The 19,241-nt window shown below is 41.4% G+C and overlaps 1 protein-coding gene across 2 annotated transcripts in view; it reads left to right on the top strand.

The window, feature by feature from the left end:
- adam22 (ADAM metallopeptidase domain 22) overlaps positions 1 to 19,241 on the top strand; it is a 78,829-nt gene that overhangs the window by 11,170 nt on the left and 48,418 nt on the right. For both annotated transcript variants that reach the window (XM_061777427.1, XM_061777426.1), the window contains exons 4-5: positions 13,138 to 13,204; positions 17,388 to 17,470. In XM_061777427.1, the coding sequence (XP_061633411.1) occupies positions 13,138 to 13,204; positions 17,388 to 17,470 (150 nt within the window). The remainder of the gene's footprint in view (positions 1 to 13,137; positions 13,205 to 17,387; positions 17,471 to 19,241) is intronic.

Below are 19,241 nucleotides of genomic sequence, written 5' to 3'. Positions count from 1 at the left end.
TCCGTTAGTACATCTTATATTTATTAGGAAACGCGCCTACAATTATCTAATTAGTTTACGGATCTTAATGTTAAATGCATTAAGCGACGGAGCGATGTTAGGGGTTATGTCACAACACAGAATGAACTAACTTCAAATTCAGAAATGGCCCCAAAAAAAAACAAAAATACTTTACTTAATAATTTCATTTGAGATTAGCCTTTGAAGTTGGTTATCGTGAAAAATTACGTGAAACAGACAGTGATTTTAGTCAATTATTTTTCCATAATGAGAGGGCTTACAGGCATCAGGTGCAGGTAGAGATGGGCCTGTCTCAAGTTGGAGGACAAAACAAAAAAGCAAAAAATGAGGCAAATTGAATTTTAATCTCAACATGTACTTGAGGGGCGTAAATGTAAATGTTTTTCTGATTGAAGTCTTCCAGATTGCTTAATTTATGTTAAGTGTGACTAAACACGGTCCTGTAAATCACTAATCCTTGCCTCCGTGATGGCGAATAAACCAGATTATTATGATTGTTGAATAATGCACAGACAACAACTGTGTGCTAACAAGACCTTTATTCATCATAGAAGTTGGGTTAGGACACAACACGCACCAAAACACCATTGTGTCGCAACTGTGGCAACACTTGTCAGAATATGGCATATGCCCGGCGTATACTAATTGTGCGTAAATATCTAACCAATAATGATTGGGTTTAGTGACACTAGTACACAGTCATAGCCATGAATGTAATTGTACTAGTAAAATACAATTGTACAAATAATTTAATGTAACACACACACATGTATGTATATATATATATATATATATATATATATATATATACATACATACACAATAAACAGGAGGAGGAAACCAATACATGTTTGTAGTTCTGAGTTGTCTAGAATGAATAATATACTACATAGAGTCATTGAGCTAACATATATAGTGGGTTATGGAAGTATGTGCTAAAGGAATGGTTCTATATAGTATGTGGTGGCACAGTTTGAAGTAGTGCACCAGTGCTGTTTTGGCTCAGAGGTTGTGATTGTGATTGACACCATCCTTGTGTGTCCCACTTCTAGTCCCACTTTCTCATCCCTCATGAGGGACACTTTTCGACTTTCGCTGCCTGAATGTGTTCCACTCACACACTCCTTCAAGAACTGATTCTCTGGTTCAAAGCCAGGAAGGATGTTTTGTTTTTAAAACAGAAAACTGTTGTTTTTTGTTCACCAGAGTGCGCTGCAGCAGCGCTGAATTGGTCATGTTTTCTTTTTTTTTGTGCCCGTCAGTGAAAACATCTCTCATTCATTCTTGTTGAAAGTGTACGCCAGTGTGTTTCTTTGTGTCACTGTATGGACGAGTGGTGTCACAATACCAAAATTCTGACTTCGATAATATACATGCATAAAGTACCCCAATACCGGTCCTGAAATGATACCAGAGCAAAATTCCAAAACATCAGTAAAAGCAGTGGAATGAAAACTGACAAAACAACTTCATGTACTTTTGTATTTATTTTTATTAATGCAAAACATTACCCCATTCTTAACATTAGTCGTTTAAAAAAAAAAAAAATTCATTACCATATATATATTATGACAAATGAGTATTTGTATGTATATACGATTGTACATCTATATACAGTATATGTATGATATATACAGTCATGGGAAAAAAATATTCGACCACCCTTGTTTCTGCAATTTCTTGTTCATTATAATATATGGCACCACTAAAGACATTTTTGCTGAAGAATACAAAAGCTTAATTGTATTATTAAACATAATTTGGGTTATTATCAAGGAAACCATGGAAAATGGCTAGAGCTAGATATCAGCTCCTATATTATATAAAACTCTTTAGTTATTTTCATTGTCATCATTGTATTTGTCCAAACAAAGGTACCTTTAGTGGCACCTGGCATTAGAAATGAACAAGAAACTGAAGAAATACTTTTTCCCACGACTATATTATTGATTACTATTTCTATATTTATACACACTTATACTTAATACTGCTTTGAAGCTTTTTATTCAAGCTTTTACTGCGCAGTATTCTTGTATTTGACTGCATTTCATTTTTTCCTAGTGTAAACAATACATTACGACTCAGTGCAGTGCTGTTTTTCATTGAGTATGCAGCCACGACACTCAAAAAGTGGACTTTTTTGCTCCACTTTGTTAATAAGTGGCTTTTCCTTGGATTTTTATTCTTCTCGAATTCCCCGATTTCCGGAGTGGTCTCCGAAGATGAGTGTAGCCTGTATCTGATTTGGGGCGCTCCGAGCAGCGCTTTAGAGCGGCGTGCACCCATCATAAGTCGTCCCATGCTATCGATGCAATCGATCTCCTGCTGCTCACGCTGACTCTCGTGCGCATCGAAGGCTGAAGGCTTCTTTATACTTGGCGCGGGCGGCGACCGCGCTGACGTCACTGCGGCCATCCCGCGGCCAGTTTGCCTTTATACTCAAGTATAAGTTTTGAAAATGTACTGCAGTTCTCCTCCAAGTCGGGGGTGTCGCTACGGCTGGTATTGGCTAGGACGCCACAGGGTGGAGTTTCCTCTGCATTCTGTGGCTGTTTCCGGTAGCTGTTTTTACTTTCCTTTCCGTAACAAGGAACAAAGCAACAACAATGGCGACCGTGGAACAGAGTCTGCTAGAACAAATGGACCTAGATGACCAGATGATACATTTAATTATGCATTGTAGCGACACCTCCGACTCGGAGGTGAACTGCAGTACATTTTCAAAACCGCGCGTGGGTTGCGCTCGAGTATAAAGGCAAACTACGCGCGGGATGGCCGCAGTGACGTCAGCGCGGTCGCCGTCCGCGCGAGTATAAAGTAGCCTAGGGGTCACAGTGTGCCACTGTCATTGTCGTCTTTGTCTGGGTCCTACTTCTTCATCTCAGCGGCTCGCTGCACCATTTGCATTCATTGGACAAAAGCGAGCAGAAGAGCTGCGCACAGTATTGGGGGTTGATCCTTTTTTTTCTTAATCACCCTCAACCAAACATGCACACATCTCCTCCCTCCATTCATCGCTATAGCCCTGCACCCCGCCCCACCTGCTCATGGTGAATAATAAATAAGATTAAAGAGGAGTGTGCACATGTCGGCTTATTTTGGGAAGAAAACACTGATGCGCTGTGCTGTTACATACTGTACGTCTGTCTGGTAAACACAAGCTCATATAAAACCATTGTAATAATATAGAAAACCATATAGTAATCATTAGGAAAAAACAGAATGAGTGGTTGGACCAGGGTTATAATTTTATAAGATATAATTATCTTCATTTGTATCCTAATCCACACACCAGAAGAGAATTTGGGGGATTTGATTTGAAAATTATACTTTAAAAAAATCAAATGTAGGAACAAGATACAGCAGCAACAACTAAGATCAATTAATAGATAATATAACAATGAAGAGCATCTTTTATAGAAAGCAAATTATTCCTACCTATTACTGTATTGTTTATATATATATTATTAGTGTTTATATATATATGATTATTAGTCCAAATATAAATGCATACCCTAATCATTTCCATTCATTTAAGGTTATTTGGGTCATAGTTGAACCATTGACCCTAATGAAACTGCAGTGTTGGTGCTTTTCAAGCATGATAATGTTGGATACTCACTTTTAGTAACAAACATGATGAATGCAACTTGAGTGTTGTGGTGTAAACTGACTAGAGAGTGGCCAAACTGCCATTGTAGCATTTGACAAGCCGAAGCTGACTTCCCTGCACCTCCAGTTTTTACTACAAAATGCACAATCAATAATAATTCAATGGACACAGGAATCATTGCATTATCATGGAAGATAACCACAATCCCACCATGATGAGTTGTTGAAAGGATTCAAACTATTTGGGCCTTCAAGTGCTCGACTGAGTTGCAGGGGTGGAAATTAAACCTCAGAGGAACTTTTATAAAAACTTTGAACCCACAAATGCTCATACCATATATGGTAATAATAAACCTTTGTTCCAATGTTGCATCATATTTTTCCACACACTTATTGTGGCCCGCAGAGGACTTAAATGGCCCCTGATTGGAAAAAAATATTCCCTACCCTAATAACAAATCTGAAGTGGGGCCAAGTTGGATTGTCGTATTCGTGTTACATCATCTCTTCAGTGTTACGAAACAGGAACAAGAAGACTTGCGTCCCTCCCGTGTGCAGTGTTGACGCTGACAGGCGCTCAGTGTGTTCTTAGTCCTACTAATGTCACGTTAGCTTTCCTGCACGCAGGCATGCTCTTTATGCTAATGCCGTGGGATCCCTCTAATCCAACTCGGTGCATTTGCAAAAAAGGAGAGGCAAACATCCCATGGCTTGGTAGTTCGATGAATGCATGTTGTGTATACGTGTCGGTGTGCCTGTGGCTAAATTTGTGTGTGGATGAATACCGTTGCGCACATCAATAACATGCGAACCTTGAAAAGTAGCAGCTGCAATGTTGTTTATCATCTTGTTGGGCCTCATGCAGAAGTGGCACATTGTGTTGTCCTAATAAAACAACAACAAGGATAGACGGAAATAATGTGACAGGCAAAAAGTAGTGAATCTTAAAAAGAGGGTCAAAATTAAGACAAAGGAATTGAAATTATCAATTTTTTCCTTTGATTTAATTCCACACACTCTTCTTGCTGACTTAAATGGACTTTTAGATTATTATCGTCTCTACAAGCGCAATCAATTGCACAATTTTCTTCCCAAATTGAACACCGTCCATTTTGTGACTTCCAAGTTGTTCTCATTTCAAAACTACAGTATTTTCACATAGGAAAAATGGAAAGTGAATTAAAGCGGAGTATTCGCAATAAAAAAAAACAACAAAAAACTCTTAACACAAAATAAATTTTCATTGCTAGTCTATGTCATTTTTCACACTGGGAAAAAAAAATCTTAAACTAACATTCCAGTTAAGTTTAACGTTAAACTTAGTTTTTTTACACATCTCGTTGAGATCATTTGAGCGAGAATTGGACTACAAAATGTCAAATCTTTGGGAGCATAATGTACAATGAGATATTTTACTACCCTAACTGGCGTCGCTGTGGTAAAGGCTCTTCTAGGATATGGACCTACATGTGAATGCTTCACGTTGGCTGCCTCGGAGCGTAAAAGATGCTGATGTAGGGCCGACAATCGTGCGCTTGTACCTAATTGAACGTGTGACCTTCCACATCCATATGTGTGTGATTTAAGTCCGTTCCCAGATCATGTACCACACACACTACTTGCTTTATGACACTGATACAAGCCAACGGCGCTCTTCCCCTTATTTGTAACGCCATCCTTGTCTCTCCTCCTCTGCTGCCTGCTCAGTAATTTATTGAAAGCAGGCGTGATCTGATTTAGTGAGGACGCAATGTGAAACACACAAATGTGTGTGACGGGGATTAGGAGTTGAGAGTGACAGAATATAAGAGGACTGGAAAAAAATGGTAAGAATAGCACCCTCTCGTCTCGTTGCTGTGTGGGTGGAGACGAGCAGATGGGGAAATATCGAGTGGACACCGTGTTGATATATTTATATGCTTGGGGGAGGTAGCTACTTGAAAGGAGTGCCTTGTAACAGATAAAACTGCCCTCATCCATACCATACCCATCTCCTGCCTTCTTCCTCATAGCTGTAGCTGAGGTTGCATGTAGTCTAATCACACACACACACACACGCACAGTTTTACGATCATATCAAAATCTTTCTAATAGCTTTATTTCCGTCCAACTCTTTTATGTTTTTTAGTCTCTCTTTTTTTGTGTCCTGTTCAGTTGTTAGGTCAAGCAGAAAGGAGGATCTGTATCCTTTTTATGCCAGAACAGTTTGACTGTGTCACAGTGGACTTTGTAAGCTGCCGCTGTGGTTTCTTAGTACAAGGTTCCTAGAGGGGAGTGAGAAAATAAGACAACAAAAGACAAAGTTATTCGTTAGTCATAAGTTATTCGTCGCAATGAGTGAGTGACCCAGCAAATAAGTTGGCTGATGTTGGCAACGCATACTTTCTATTGGATTAAGATGTCGGAATTGGGCTGGGCACTCATAACGTTCATCTTGTTGATCTGGAAGCAAGATGCTGCTTGTTTTGCTGGGGTGTTTGGGGTCGTTGTCTTGTTAAATCAACCATGTTAAGATCTCGTAAAATATTCGGATTATTATTCTGAATATTAACGTTTTTAAAAACATTTGTCTTAATTTATGAAAATAAAAGATTTTGAACTTTACTCACTTTTGTAACATCAAGCTGTTATTCCAGATGTATGTTAACATTAGCAGGAAGCAAAGTGTTTTGCTCAATGAGGGAAATGGAAAGTGGCTTGCGGTGGTGTAGTGGTTGACATAGCTGGCTATCCCGCTGGTGCCACGGGATCGATTCCCTCTTAATACCTCAGTCACAATCCCTTTAATTGACAGATGCTGAGTCCATGGTGAGGTCAGCTGGGATGACCTTAACCTATTCTCTTATTTAGCCACCTCCCTCTTTGTCCAGCCTCTGCCGAGCTGTCTCACTCAGTTTTCATGATAAGTAAAAACAAAGATTTCACCACCAATGCACGCAGATGTGCATGTTCTAGTCAGACACTGCATAATGCAACAGTGAGCTCCATGCGCTCCTTTCTGCGTGTTGTGTGCTACAGCAGTGTTCCCCAACACGGAGCCTTTCCACGCGAAGCCATATTTTGACAGACGGGCATACAAAAACATAAAATACATTGCTTAAAAATCACCATTATAATGAATGGAGTTGATGGAGAATATCCTGTTGCACTAAAGCTGCATTGTAAGTCGGACTGCTGCTATTGTCTTTTAAATGTTCTTGGATGTTGTAGGCTCTTTTTCTTTCTCATCATTTGGCCTTTTCCTCCTTCAGAAGAAGCTCTCCAAAGAAATGTTTTTGCTGGCTTATGGGCTTTTTTATTTTTGTATTTTTATTATTTTATTTTTTTTACTGCAGTATCACGTGACAGAGACAAGTGGTTTGACATTTGTACAGAAGCACAGGTGGATGCAACTGATTTTCAAAAAACTTCTTCCAAACTGAATGATTTTTTTTGGTCTCTCTATGAAGCCCGGTAGGAAAGGTCACACAGACTGGTACCGCTGCGGACAGCTATACCACAATACATAATGGATGCCAAGAAAAGCTCCTCAAGTCAACATTTGGGGGTTGCCATCAGTTCTCTTTGCTTGTGTAGAAAGAGGCGTCATCGTAGCGAGACATTCCTGATAAGTGATTGGCGAGTGAATGAAAACCTTTTATGAGGCCTCGGTGCGGGGTGGGGGGTGTTAAGGTGAGAGCAGCTGCAGCAATCCCCAAAGAGAAAACCTCCTCCTCTCTCCTCATCCACCACCTTTCCAACGTAACACCACCCCTCACCCTGTCCTTCGTCAGCACTCCACTCTTCATTATGGCCGCTTGACACAGCACGTTCTCTACTTTTGTGTACCTCCCGCTGTCCTTCTTATATCACCCTGAATGGTGAATCCATCCATGGAAGCGAAGTCGACAGTGTATGGATGTCTTTGTTTTTGGGATGATTAGACTTCAGCCTTTGTGGAACAAATGAAAGACTGGTAGCTCCACTCTTGCGCCAGTATCGCCACACACTCACATCAACATTAGTTCTGCCAAACTTGCCTTTTTTGTGCTGTTTCATCCATGCGGTGCCCGGCGACACAGAGTGTGAGAGGAATTGTAAGCGGCGTACACTCCTAACGGTAATTTTGTCGAATTTGAGCATTTTCCGTCGCGCCAAATCAAAGTCAGAAATGGCTTGATTGTTGGATGCTTCTAAACGATTGTCCTGTGGTGTGGGGTGTGTGAATAGTGATTTTCCCATCACAATTTGCTGGGAAAATGGTCAGGCCCAACTATTGTAAATGTAAACCCCGTTCAATATTGATGAATCCTTATGTGTGCGGTCAACACCGATAGACCAAGCCACGGAACGATAACCAGTTACGAAGAGACCTGAAGCTTGCGCTCTTGCCGGACACAAATAGAGAAGCAACTCGTCGTGTTGATTGCTTGTATAACGTGCCTCACAGGTCAACCCACCACAAGAAAAATAACAAGGAGAAGGATTTATAATGGCAATGTACAGGTATATCGGGGGAAAAAAAAGAAAAAAGGATGACATACTGGTTGCGTTCTTTAAAGGAAGGATGATGCCAGTCTGCTTTTTACTGCTTCATTTTCTTCCCGAAGAGCTTCTTAATAAAATGGAATAAGTCTTGTGAGTGCAGCGTTTCCATTTGACTTTTTGCCCGTTCGGAGCATGAGTTGTCTGGCTGACATTCAAGGGGAAGCGAGAGCAAGCGAGAGAAGGATGTGACGTAAATGCCTCGTGTGTCTGCTTATGAATGGTTTGTCAGCTTGAGTGTCAGAGCGTCTGGTCGGAAAGCCTCTGATTGACAAGCACGCCAACACAAGGCGTTGCTGCGGCGACTGAGCCGAGGAAAACGTCTTCTGGCAGAGCGGAGGATAAGTAGACTGTTGAAAAGGTCGTGAATGCAGAGCATGAGAGTACAAAACACAAACCTACGTGAAAGGCACTCTACTAGACACAATATTAGGTGCAGCTGCAAAGTCTAATGAGATCCAATACATACAGCAAATAAAGTGCTTTCACAAAGATAATAATGCTCAGTTTGGATTTGCACTGTCAGAGAGGTACTCATTTAACAATATGTTTTGTACTGTGGTTGGAGTTTGCAGTGGTGTACAACTCCTTTGCATCAGAGAGAGAACTGTCTTCCATACTAGTCTGTCAAGGAAGCTAAATAATATAAAGGAAAAATATGAAACAATGTTACCAATATATTACCGTTTATGTCAAGTGAACGTGGGGTTTTGAAACTAAATCAAAATGACTAATATGGAGAAATGTAGCAAACTGGCAAGAATGGTGGTAAAGTGAGCCAAACAAACGAGTCAAGCAGCTCCCTGGACACACACAACGCAGAGGCGCAAAGGCTAATCGTCGTCTCCACAAAACCACTACGTTATTCTCTTTAATACTGCGTAAGGGAATCATTTACAACATACACCAAGATGCCACACTTGAATTGATCTGAGAGGCTGTTTTGGTGCTGCTCTTTTGGTCAACAACAGAGTTCAAATGGGCTCAGCTGTTAATTCTCTGTGATTAATAGAGATAATTACACTTAGTACTGTTTTTTTTTTTTTTCCCCCCCTGATGGGGAAGAGGGATGCGTCTATTTGAGGTAGCCATTTCTTATTATTTTCTTAAGTCCGCTGCACAGCAAGCGGCGTGGCCGAAACTGACTGAACTGTCGTGCAGTGTGTGGGCTTCATGTGTGGCCGACTGTTGCTTCTAATACCACAGCAAGCATCGAGAGCTGAGGCACAACTACGAGGGAAGACGGTGTTTGTGTGTGTTTATTTTTGTCATTATTAGCCTGGAATCCGCAAATGTTATTGATGATGAATGCGTGGTTTATGTCGCCCGTATGGTATCGACTTTGCATTGTTGGAACCCCAGATGACCTCTGGTTTTACCAATGAAAACTCGTCAATTGCGTGAAACGATCAGACAGACGAAGGTGAAGGCGATCGTATAACAACGTCCTTACATCTCTCCCTCCAAAGGTCGCCTCATTTAATAGGAAGAGTGTCCCTAACGAGCTTTTTTGCGAAAAGATGTGAACAACGGATTTCACCAACCACATCGGGCAACAAAAGCAACCTATTGTTGGCAACCCCCAAGGAACACACCCACCGAGCAAAGAATAGGGAGACTCCAAACCTAATGTTTTCCAAGTGAAGAAGCCTTTTGGATTAATGGTGAAACGTCTTCAACAAACAAGAACAGTCCAGTTGCCTTGATTCAACCTTTGCGGATTCCTTTTGCTGATGATGTGCACAATCTTTGACAGCTCTTTAGTCTTGTCCATGGTGGTATCGAGATTAGTGGGTAAAAAATGTATTCTTATGAAGGGTTGAGATCAGGAGTATTAGTAAGTGGTTGACTGTTCATAGCAGTGTGCCTCATGGGCAGTGGCACCAGCCAAGTTGTAGGAGCCAGAATTCAAATATTGTAAATTTCACTCAATAAAATACACATTTTGTAACTTTTAGTTTTTGCATCTTTTACGCATTTTTGACTGATCTATTCAATCAATAAACAACCAGAATAATTCGAGACTATTCATTTGTGAGTAAACTTTCGCATTCAGCAGGGGATCAAATAATTATCCCCCCCCCCCCCATAAGGCTACAAGGTACTTTTATTGTCAATTCTTCAATATGCGTAACACATACAGAGGATTGAAATTACGGTACTCAAGGGCCCGCGGTGCTCCAAAACACAGTACAAATAATAACAAATAAACTATACAGGATGCTCTCTATGGTCCCTCTGTAGAACGAGGACATGATGGGGGTCGGGGCTCGGGCAGTAGAGACGCTGGTGAGCTTTCTTGGCCAGTGGTGAGGTCAGTCAGTATTGTATTCATGTTTATTATAAATCAGCATGTAAACATGAGGAGAGGCGTGTGTGTATTAGGGGGGCTGTGTGTCTATTTGGGGGGCCTGGTGTCAAGCCTCTGAGTTTGAACAAGGGCTTGAGTTTTTGCATCTCTGTCTAATAAATCATTTAAATCCTCTAAGAATTACAGCTGAAATGTGTTATCAGGCCACCTCCATCAGAGGCTGCGGTTCCGATGCCGCTTCAGTAGGCCCCCTCGCTCGCTCTCGGCCCCGCCCCCCCCTCGCTGGGCTGGCTCAGCGTGGATAAAGATCACAAGCTGTGAATCTTAAACACACATCCCAGCTGAACAAAGGCTAACAGCGCGCCTTTGACCCGCAGAGCATGTCTTCATCACAGGAGTGTATGCACGTTAGTTTGGTCCCGTCATCGTCCGTGTTTAATGTGTTGTTGGTTGTCTGAGGTGAGCAATGATGTGCAATCGGAGGCTGACAAGTGAGCTCCGTGGCTCTTATTACATAGTTGTGATGGCGCAGGGTTTTTCCCAGAAGGACCTTGGAGCAGTGCATGATGGGATATTGGTAAGAGCCCTGAGGTCTGCGTTGACACCCCCCTCTCGTTAACATTGGCTGCCTCTTTATTCCCCCCATGATGGCCATTCCTCCATCTTTCCATTTTATCTCTCTGCTTTTATTACCCGGCACACTGAAGCAGCCATTAGTCTTACTGAGGAGTCTATTTCCTGTGTGGGTCTGCACGCTGTTGTGAGGAAGAAAAGTAGTGATGCACCTTACTTCTGCTACCTTTTGCCTAATGGGGGAGAGCGCAGCTTGTTCTATGCTTTGTCGGACTCCGTTTTGATCATCTTTGCTACGGAAACAACTTTGTTTAAAGAGGACATCTTGATATCTTTGTCAAATGTCTCTCAAGTGTTACAAGTGAACTTCACCATCAGCATCTAAACGATTAACTCCACAAGTGTGTTTTGCTTTTTCTTTGGCTTCTTTTGGGGTTGATGGGGGCGGGGTGGTGGTGGTGGGGTTGTTGTGATGCCAACTAGGGCTGGATAATTCATCAAATTTATTGCTCAGGATGCTTTTCTTTTAAATCTGTTATTTTAGCAGCTTCCGTAATTCAAAGTAAAATGTTAGAAAAGGAGGAAGTTCGTTTTTGGATGCCCTTATTTTTGGTACATGCCACCGGAAGTACGGAAGTGGAGAGTGGAAGGTGGCCACTCAGCTCCACTTAGCAGAGACCGGCAAGAGATGTGTGATTTGCTGGAAGCCGTAGCCTGTACTGTGCAGTACTGCATTTTTAGGAATACAGCAATGTTTAAAGATGTTTGTAAGTGTATGAAATGCTATATATGAGAAAAATATGTGATAAAGTGACAATATATGATTGCGGCCAATGTTAGTTTATACTAGACTAATGCATATTATTAATAAATGTGAGGCAAAAATGACCATTCTGCTTAGAGGAACAAGGCTAATTCTCAGGTCGGTCATTGTCTTCTGGTTCTGGTGGCTTAAACATATCGGGATGTGTCGGCATAAGAAAGTTGCTAGACGGTGTGTCAAATTTAGAAGACATATTTACTTTCACTTTACAGGTCATTAAGGTAATATTTTGTTTCTTAGTGTCATACACGTCTAAAAAGAACTCGATGATAAAACTAAAACAAAGTAAAAACTACTTGGAACAGGAACATGAAGAGAGTTTGCAGAGGGATACTGTCACCTAGTGGTGTTTTATAGCGTTTGCTGGAATTAATCGGTCTTTTATAGTGAATTGTATTGCTCGCACTGTCTTGAGCAGCCAGACCCTTTTCTATGTCGTAATTAGTTCCATTTCTGGTTCTATGGTGATAATCCTACTTTTCCTCTCCGATCATGGGTAGCCGTCTGTGGCGTTACCACAAAAAGTCCAAACAAAAATTCTTTAGATGCTCACTGAGCTCTCCCTCATGATTTTCAAGTTTTGTGTGACTTTTTTTTTTTTCCTCCAAAAATTAAGTTGACCTCAAAATTGTACAACTTCTGACTTTGGATGTCAATTGAGCTGTTCTGTGTCCATTTAAAACACTAGTTTACAAGGCCATTTTATTCCAATAATAATTTTTACTTTGATTTTTGGCTGTTGGTTTTTATACTTTGCTTCTGCAGCATATTGCAGCGCATTTAACTGCCTCAGATATTGTACAAATGTGCTTCATAGCCATACGTATTTGTCTTAAGTTTTGCAAGCAGTGTGTGAGTATCTCCTTTGGGATACTTACTGTTGAGAAAGCCCCCCCCTCCACACACACACACACACACGGACACTGGTTTCACAGTCCTCCTCTTACTAACCCTCTCAGTTTATTTCCTCTTCTGCCAGTGTTCCCGTTTCTTGCTGCAACCTCTATTCGTCCTTCAGTGCAATACTAAACTCACACACACACACACACACACGTCGTCTCAAAGGCACTAATTGTTTGCGGTCTGGAAATAGCCTCGTCCCTCTTCGCCAGTCATAATTAACCAAACCTATGCTTTGAAAGGCTCAGACAGAATACAATCCTTCCATAAACATAAAATATAACAACACATGCACGACGGAGTGATACTTGAATGAAAATTACACATTTTCTGACCTTTTACCCCCCACCCCCTCTTGTCTTCTCTCATCCAGTGATCTGCTGTCTTCAGAGTACGTGGAAAAGCATTTGTCAGAGAAACGGAAGACAGTCGTCACCGCTGTAAGATTCTACAAATCATTCTTCTTCTATGCTATTGTAACTCAAAATGTGTGTTGTTGTCATATCTCAAGGGGCCGTTGTACTAGTTCTCAAAATGCATATTTTCCTAATTTGCATGCAGTGAAGCTGCATGTTCTTCTCTCTCTCTGGGCCCTTTAATGTCTCTTCTCATGTTGGATGAGAGTAGAATTTGAGTATCTGTGGCATAAAACATTGACTAACATGAGGTTAAAAGTGATCATCCCAAACAATCTGACCGTCTGTTAAAGCAGTGTTCCCCAACCTTCTTTGCACCGTGGACCCGTTAGGAGTCGGCATTTTTCTCACGGACCCATCTATCTTATTTGCATTTGACAGACATTGGGAGTTTCTTCACTATATGCCCACTATAGAGGTCATTGTAACATAACTGTGTGCTCCTGATGTTGCCAAGACTGATATCAGAGCCCTTCCTGGTCCTGTGATGCATTGCTAGCACAAACGTCAACATAAAATGACACTTCTAAGTAGGGATGCATCGCTATAAGTGCCCATATTGTACATCTGTACTCATACTTGTAAAAATGATAAGACGACACTGATACCACATCACTAGCCGGACATAATGTATACCTTCCGCATAGGAGTCCTGTCGGCAGTGTGAAGATACTTTCAGGTAAACACAGATGACAACACTTTTAGCTGACTGCAAATTATGCTGTGCAAAATAGATGAACTTCATCTGGGCAGCAACGGAGACGGCCGCCCCGCGAGAAGTAGCTTTATGTTACCATTTTATGCTGTCTAGGGAATACAGTGGTAACCTTATTCTACAGAATAATGTGGTAAATGTCATAATATACTAGAATACTTTTTTTCTCCAAGGAAACATTTTTTAATCCTATGAGAATCATTTCACAATTTTATATTTTCGAGAATACATTTGTAATCCTACAAAAAAGTTTCTCAGAATTGTATAACCTTTTCTGTTATTTGATTTCAGTTTACTCCTTTGTAAAGAGGCTCAGAATCATCTTTATTTTGCCAAGTATGTCAAAAACACACAAGGAATTTGTCTCCGGTAGTTGGAGCCGCTCTAGTATGACAACAGATAGTCAATTGACAGAGAACACTTTTGAGACATAAAGACATTGAGAAAAACAGTCACTGAGCAATAAAAGGTTGCTAGTAATCTGGTAACGCCAGAACAATTTATTTTTAATTTTATTTATAATTCTTTTTTACAATTGTGCAAAAAGATGCAGAGTCCTCTCACAATTAGAACAGTTTGAAATGGCTAATAAATGTATGCAGTTTAAAGTGACTAGTCGTGCGATAATCTGGGACAATGTCGATTGTGCAAATGTTGCAGATGCTACTCAGGCACATGAGTGGCCAGTATTGGTCAACAACAGATATGCAAATAGTGCAGAGTGGCGAGACTACTACAGTGAGTGCACGAGTAATGGATAATTGGCCCGACAGAAATGTGACAACAAACTCAAGACAAAAAATTGGCATTATGTTGCAATGGAGTTGTAAGTTAACTGTTTAAGAAGTTAATGGCAAGAGGGAAGAAGCTGTTGGAATGTCTGCTTGTTTTAGTTTGCATTGTTCGGTAGCGCCTACCTGAGGGAAGGAACCTCCAACCTCCACTATGGCCAAGACGAAAGAGCTGTCAAAGGACACCAGAAACAAAATTGTAGACCTGCAGCAGGCTGGAAAGACTGAATCTGCAATAGCTAAGCAGCTTGGTGTGAAGAAATCAACAATGGGAGCAATTATTAGAAAATGGAAGACTTATAAGACCACTGATAATCTCCCTCGATCTGGGGCTCCACGCAAGATCTCACCCCGTGGGGTCAAAATGATCACAAGAACGGTGAGCAAAAATCCCAGAACAACATGGGGGGACCAAGTGAATGACCTGCAGAGAGTTGGGACCAAAGTAACAAAAGCTACCATCAGTAACACACTATGCCGCCAGGGACTCAAATCTTGCAGTGCTAGACGTCTCCCCCTGCTTAAGCCAGTACATGTCCAGGCCCGTCTGAAGTTTGCTAGAGAGCATTTGGATGATCCAGAAGAGGATGTGGAGAATGTCATATGGTGAGATGAAACCAAAAGTTTTTAGTAAAAAGTCTTGTCGCGTTTGGAGGAGAAAGAATGCTCAGTTGAATCCAAAGAACACCATACCTACGGTGAAGCATGGGGGTGGAAACATCATGCTTTGAGGCCCCGTGTAAAGGAAAGAATGAATGGGGCCATGTATCGTGAGATTTTTGAGTGAAAACCTCCTTCCATCAGCAAGGCCATTGAAGATGAAACATGGCTGGGTCTTACAGCATGACTATGATCCCAAACACACCGCCCGGGCAATGATGGAGTGGCTTCGTAAGAAGCAGTTCAAGGTCCTGGAGTGGCCTCGCCAGTCTCCAGATCTCAACCCCATAGAAAATCTTTGGATTCTTTTGAAAGTCTGTGTTGCCCAGCGACAGCTCCCAAGCATCATTGCTCGAGAGGAGATCTGCATGGAGGAATGGGCCAAAATACCAGCAACAGTGTGTGAAAACCTTGTGAGGACTTACAAAGAACGTTTGAGCTGTCATTGCCAACAAAGGGTGTATAACAAAGTATTGAGATGAACTTTTGTTATTGACCAAATACTTATTTTCCACCATAATTTGCTAATAAATTCTTTAAAAATCAGAGAGATTTTATGGATTTCTTTCTCATTTTGTCTCTCATCGGTGAGGTATACCTATGTTGAAAATTACAGGCCTCTCTCATCTTTTCAGGTGGGAGAACTTGCACAATTGGTGGCTGCCTAAATACTTTTTTTGCCCCACTGTATTTTGTAAGGGTTAATTTTATTTGGCTCCAAATAAGCACAAGTCCAGAAAGTATGGCTCCTCTCTGTTAAGTGTGTCATGACCCTGCGATAGAGCCAGCATGTACATTATTAACCCTTGCCCTTCCTAAAGGGAACGGGGCCATAATCAATTGTACTTAATTACCCCCGTGTTTACCCTGCAGCTACACGTCAAAGCAAAGAAAAGGTCATATTTGACATTTTGTCGTCACTGTCTCCAGGAAGCCGCACTACACAACACAACATTTTCCATGTCCTGCCTAAGTAGTCTCAAGATGGAAGAAAATGAACTTAGTCGGTCAAAGAATGCACGTGGTTAGTATGATTGAAGGAGTGCAGCATCCTTGCACAGCTGCATAGTCACTGTCCACTGTTGGGGAACGTGGTGTTGGACACAAAGTTTTGTGTCCTAGGGTGTCCAGCATGCTTTTAACGCCGTAAACCAGGCGGGCGTATTGCAGTGTGGAGTGTCGCTATGCGCTGCATCATGGCGGTAATCGATCCTGGTAAAAGCTGAGTTTCCTTGCGGAGTCCGGCTTCCTGCCTTCCTAATGGTTGTTCGGCAGCGAGGAAGCAACTAGGAAAAGATGGCTCCGCAGAGCACTTAGACCACATACACTTACTACTTCTTTGCAAAATGAATGTGTGTACTTGTTGGGAGCAAGGCGAGGTGCGCACGTACAGAGAGCTTGTAAGTAAACAGAAAGAAGATGTGCAGAAGTTGCGATGGAAAAGAGCAGTGACACACTTATACTGTTCACACATTCATGATACATATGAAACAGTGGCGGCGCGTACGTTTGGTACCTGGGCCTTCAGTGGAGATTTACACGATTTAATCCACCTCCTACCACCACTATGACGTCGCAATTATAGAAACCATCACTGCTACACAAATGCCCATAACGACAGCACATAACTGTGCTACATGCTGTACATAATCTGGAGAAGTTCATTCATCTAACATGGAAAAAAAACAAACATTAAAAAATATAAATAAGATGCATCATAATCACCAAAGATGCTGATTATTAAATATACAGTATGAATGTGCAGATAGCTACAGACGTTTTTCTAGTCGCACTTTGACCAACCAGTGAGAGGACGGGAAAATGGTGACATCATCGAGGGCCTGCGCTCTCGCCCTGTGAGGATACATTTCAAATTGATACAATTTCACGAAAGTATTAAACTCTTCTGATAGTGCTTAGGCCAGCATAGAAGGCATTGCTGGCCCTGACCCCTCACCACTGATATGAGACATTTTAGGATTTGAGCAAATGTATAATCTTGTGTGTGTGCGCGTGTGTGTGTGTGTGTTTGTGTTGACAGGGAGGAGAGCACTGCTACTACCAGGGGAAAGTCAGAGACATTCCTCACTCCTTCGCAGCTCTGTCGACTTGTCATGGCCTACAGTAAGTAAATAGAATGTGTTTATGTGTTTATATACAGTTGCTATGCAACGTATTCAGACCCCCTTAAATCTTTCGCTCTTTCTTATATTGCAGCTATTTGCTAAAATCATTTAAATTCATCTTTTTGTCCTCATTAAATGTACAGAAAGCACCCCATGTTGACAGAAAATAACGGAATTGTTCAATTTTTTGCAGATTTATTAAAAAAGAAAAACTGACATATCACACAGCCATAGGTATTCAGACCCTTTGCTGTGACACTCATATTTAACTCGGGTGCTGTCCATTTCTTCTGATCGTCCTTGAGATGATTCTACACCTTCATTGGAGTCCAGCTGTGTTTGATTATACTGATTGGACTTGATTAGGAAATCCACACACCTGTCTATATAAGACCTTACAGCTCACAGTGCATGTCGGAGCAAATGAGACTCATGAGGTTAAAGGAACTGCCTGAAGAGCTCAGAGACAGAATTGTGGCAAGGCACACATCTGGCCAAGGTTACAAAACAAAATTCTGCTCCACTTAAGGTTCCTAAGAGCACAGTGGCCTCCATAATCCTGAAATGGAAGACGTAGTCAGGGTTAGGGTTAGGGTTAACCCCGAACTGAGATAATTGCAGTAGAGTGTCTGTTTTTATTTCTGTTGGGAAAAGGGAGGCGTCTTCCGTCTAATTGGGACGCAGCATCTTAATAGAGGAATGACCATTATTAGCGGGACACTGTAAATGAATAATAAGACCACACGTCGTCGACAGTTGCACCAACATATTTTTCGCTTGTTTTTGGAGGTGTTGGAATAAACACTTGAGGCTGGTGTTGTGCTTTCAATGAGACCTGGATGAGTGTATGAATAAACGAAAATATCCACATTCATGGTGTGATTCATTACAAGTGTGAGGGTTTTCCATCTTGAAAGCTGCATGTTAATTTATGTTTGGATGTCATATCTGGACAGTTTCATATTGAATTCTCTCTGAGTAGAAAGAATAAGTTAGTGCACATGATATCCGTGTTTTCACCTATGCATGTCATGATAACAGAGTAATATAAACTGCATTTCTGTTAAGCAAATTACAACATAATTTACATCCATGCATACATTTTTGACATTTTAGGATATTCTGAATTTTCAACTATTCATTGGAGCGTCAACTCATCAATGCAGGGAAGAAAAAACTTCAAATTATAGCGTTTGCGAAGGCTGAGCAAGCCTAATTAAGCTTAGGCTTTTAACAACATTTGCATTATTCAATGAAGTTGCCACCCTAGCAAATTATATATTGGATTTGATTAGATCTTTTTTTTATTATTTCTGTGCATTGCCATCGAATTGCTGTGCCAAGTTAACAGGTTAAAGTAAAAATATGGTTAGCACATCTGCACAGTACTGAGGACCCGAGTTCAAATCCGGCCTCGCCTGTGTGGAGTTTTGCTTTTCCGCCCCATGCCTGCGTGGGGTTTCTCCGGATACTCCGGTTTCCTCCCACCTCCCAAAAACTTGCATTAATTGAAGACTCTAAATTGTCCGTAGGTATGAACGTGAGTGCGAATGGTTGTTTGTTTCTATGTGCCCTGTGATTGGCTGGCGACCAGTTCAGGGTGTACACCGCCTCTCGCCCAAAGATAGCTGCATAGGCTCCAGGACGCCCGTGACCCTAGCGAGGATAAGCGGTACGGAAAATGGATCGATGGAAGTAAAAATATGTAACTTTTATGGCAGTGACTATGCCATTGGAAGAGAAGTGCGCGTGTGTGTCCCTGCATGCAT

The sequence above is a fragment of the Phyllopteryx taeniolatus genome, chromosome 6 (assembly GCF_024500385.1).
Source record: "Phyllopteryx taeniolatus isolate TA_2022b chromosome 6, UOR_Ptae_1.2, whole genome shotgun sequence".
NCBI classification, from domain to species: Eukaryota; Metazoa; Chordata; class Actinopteri; order Syngnathiformes; family Syngnathidae; genus Phyllopteryx; species Phyllopteryx taeniolatus.
Note: the sequence above shows the minus strand (reverse complement) of the source record. Positions and strands in the feature narration are given on the sequence as shown.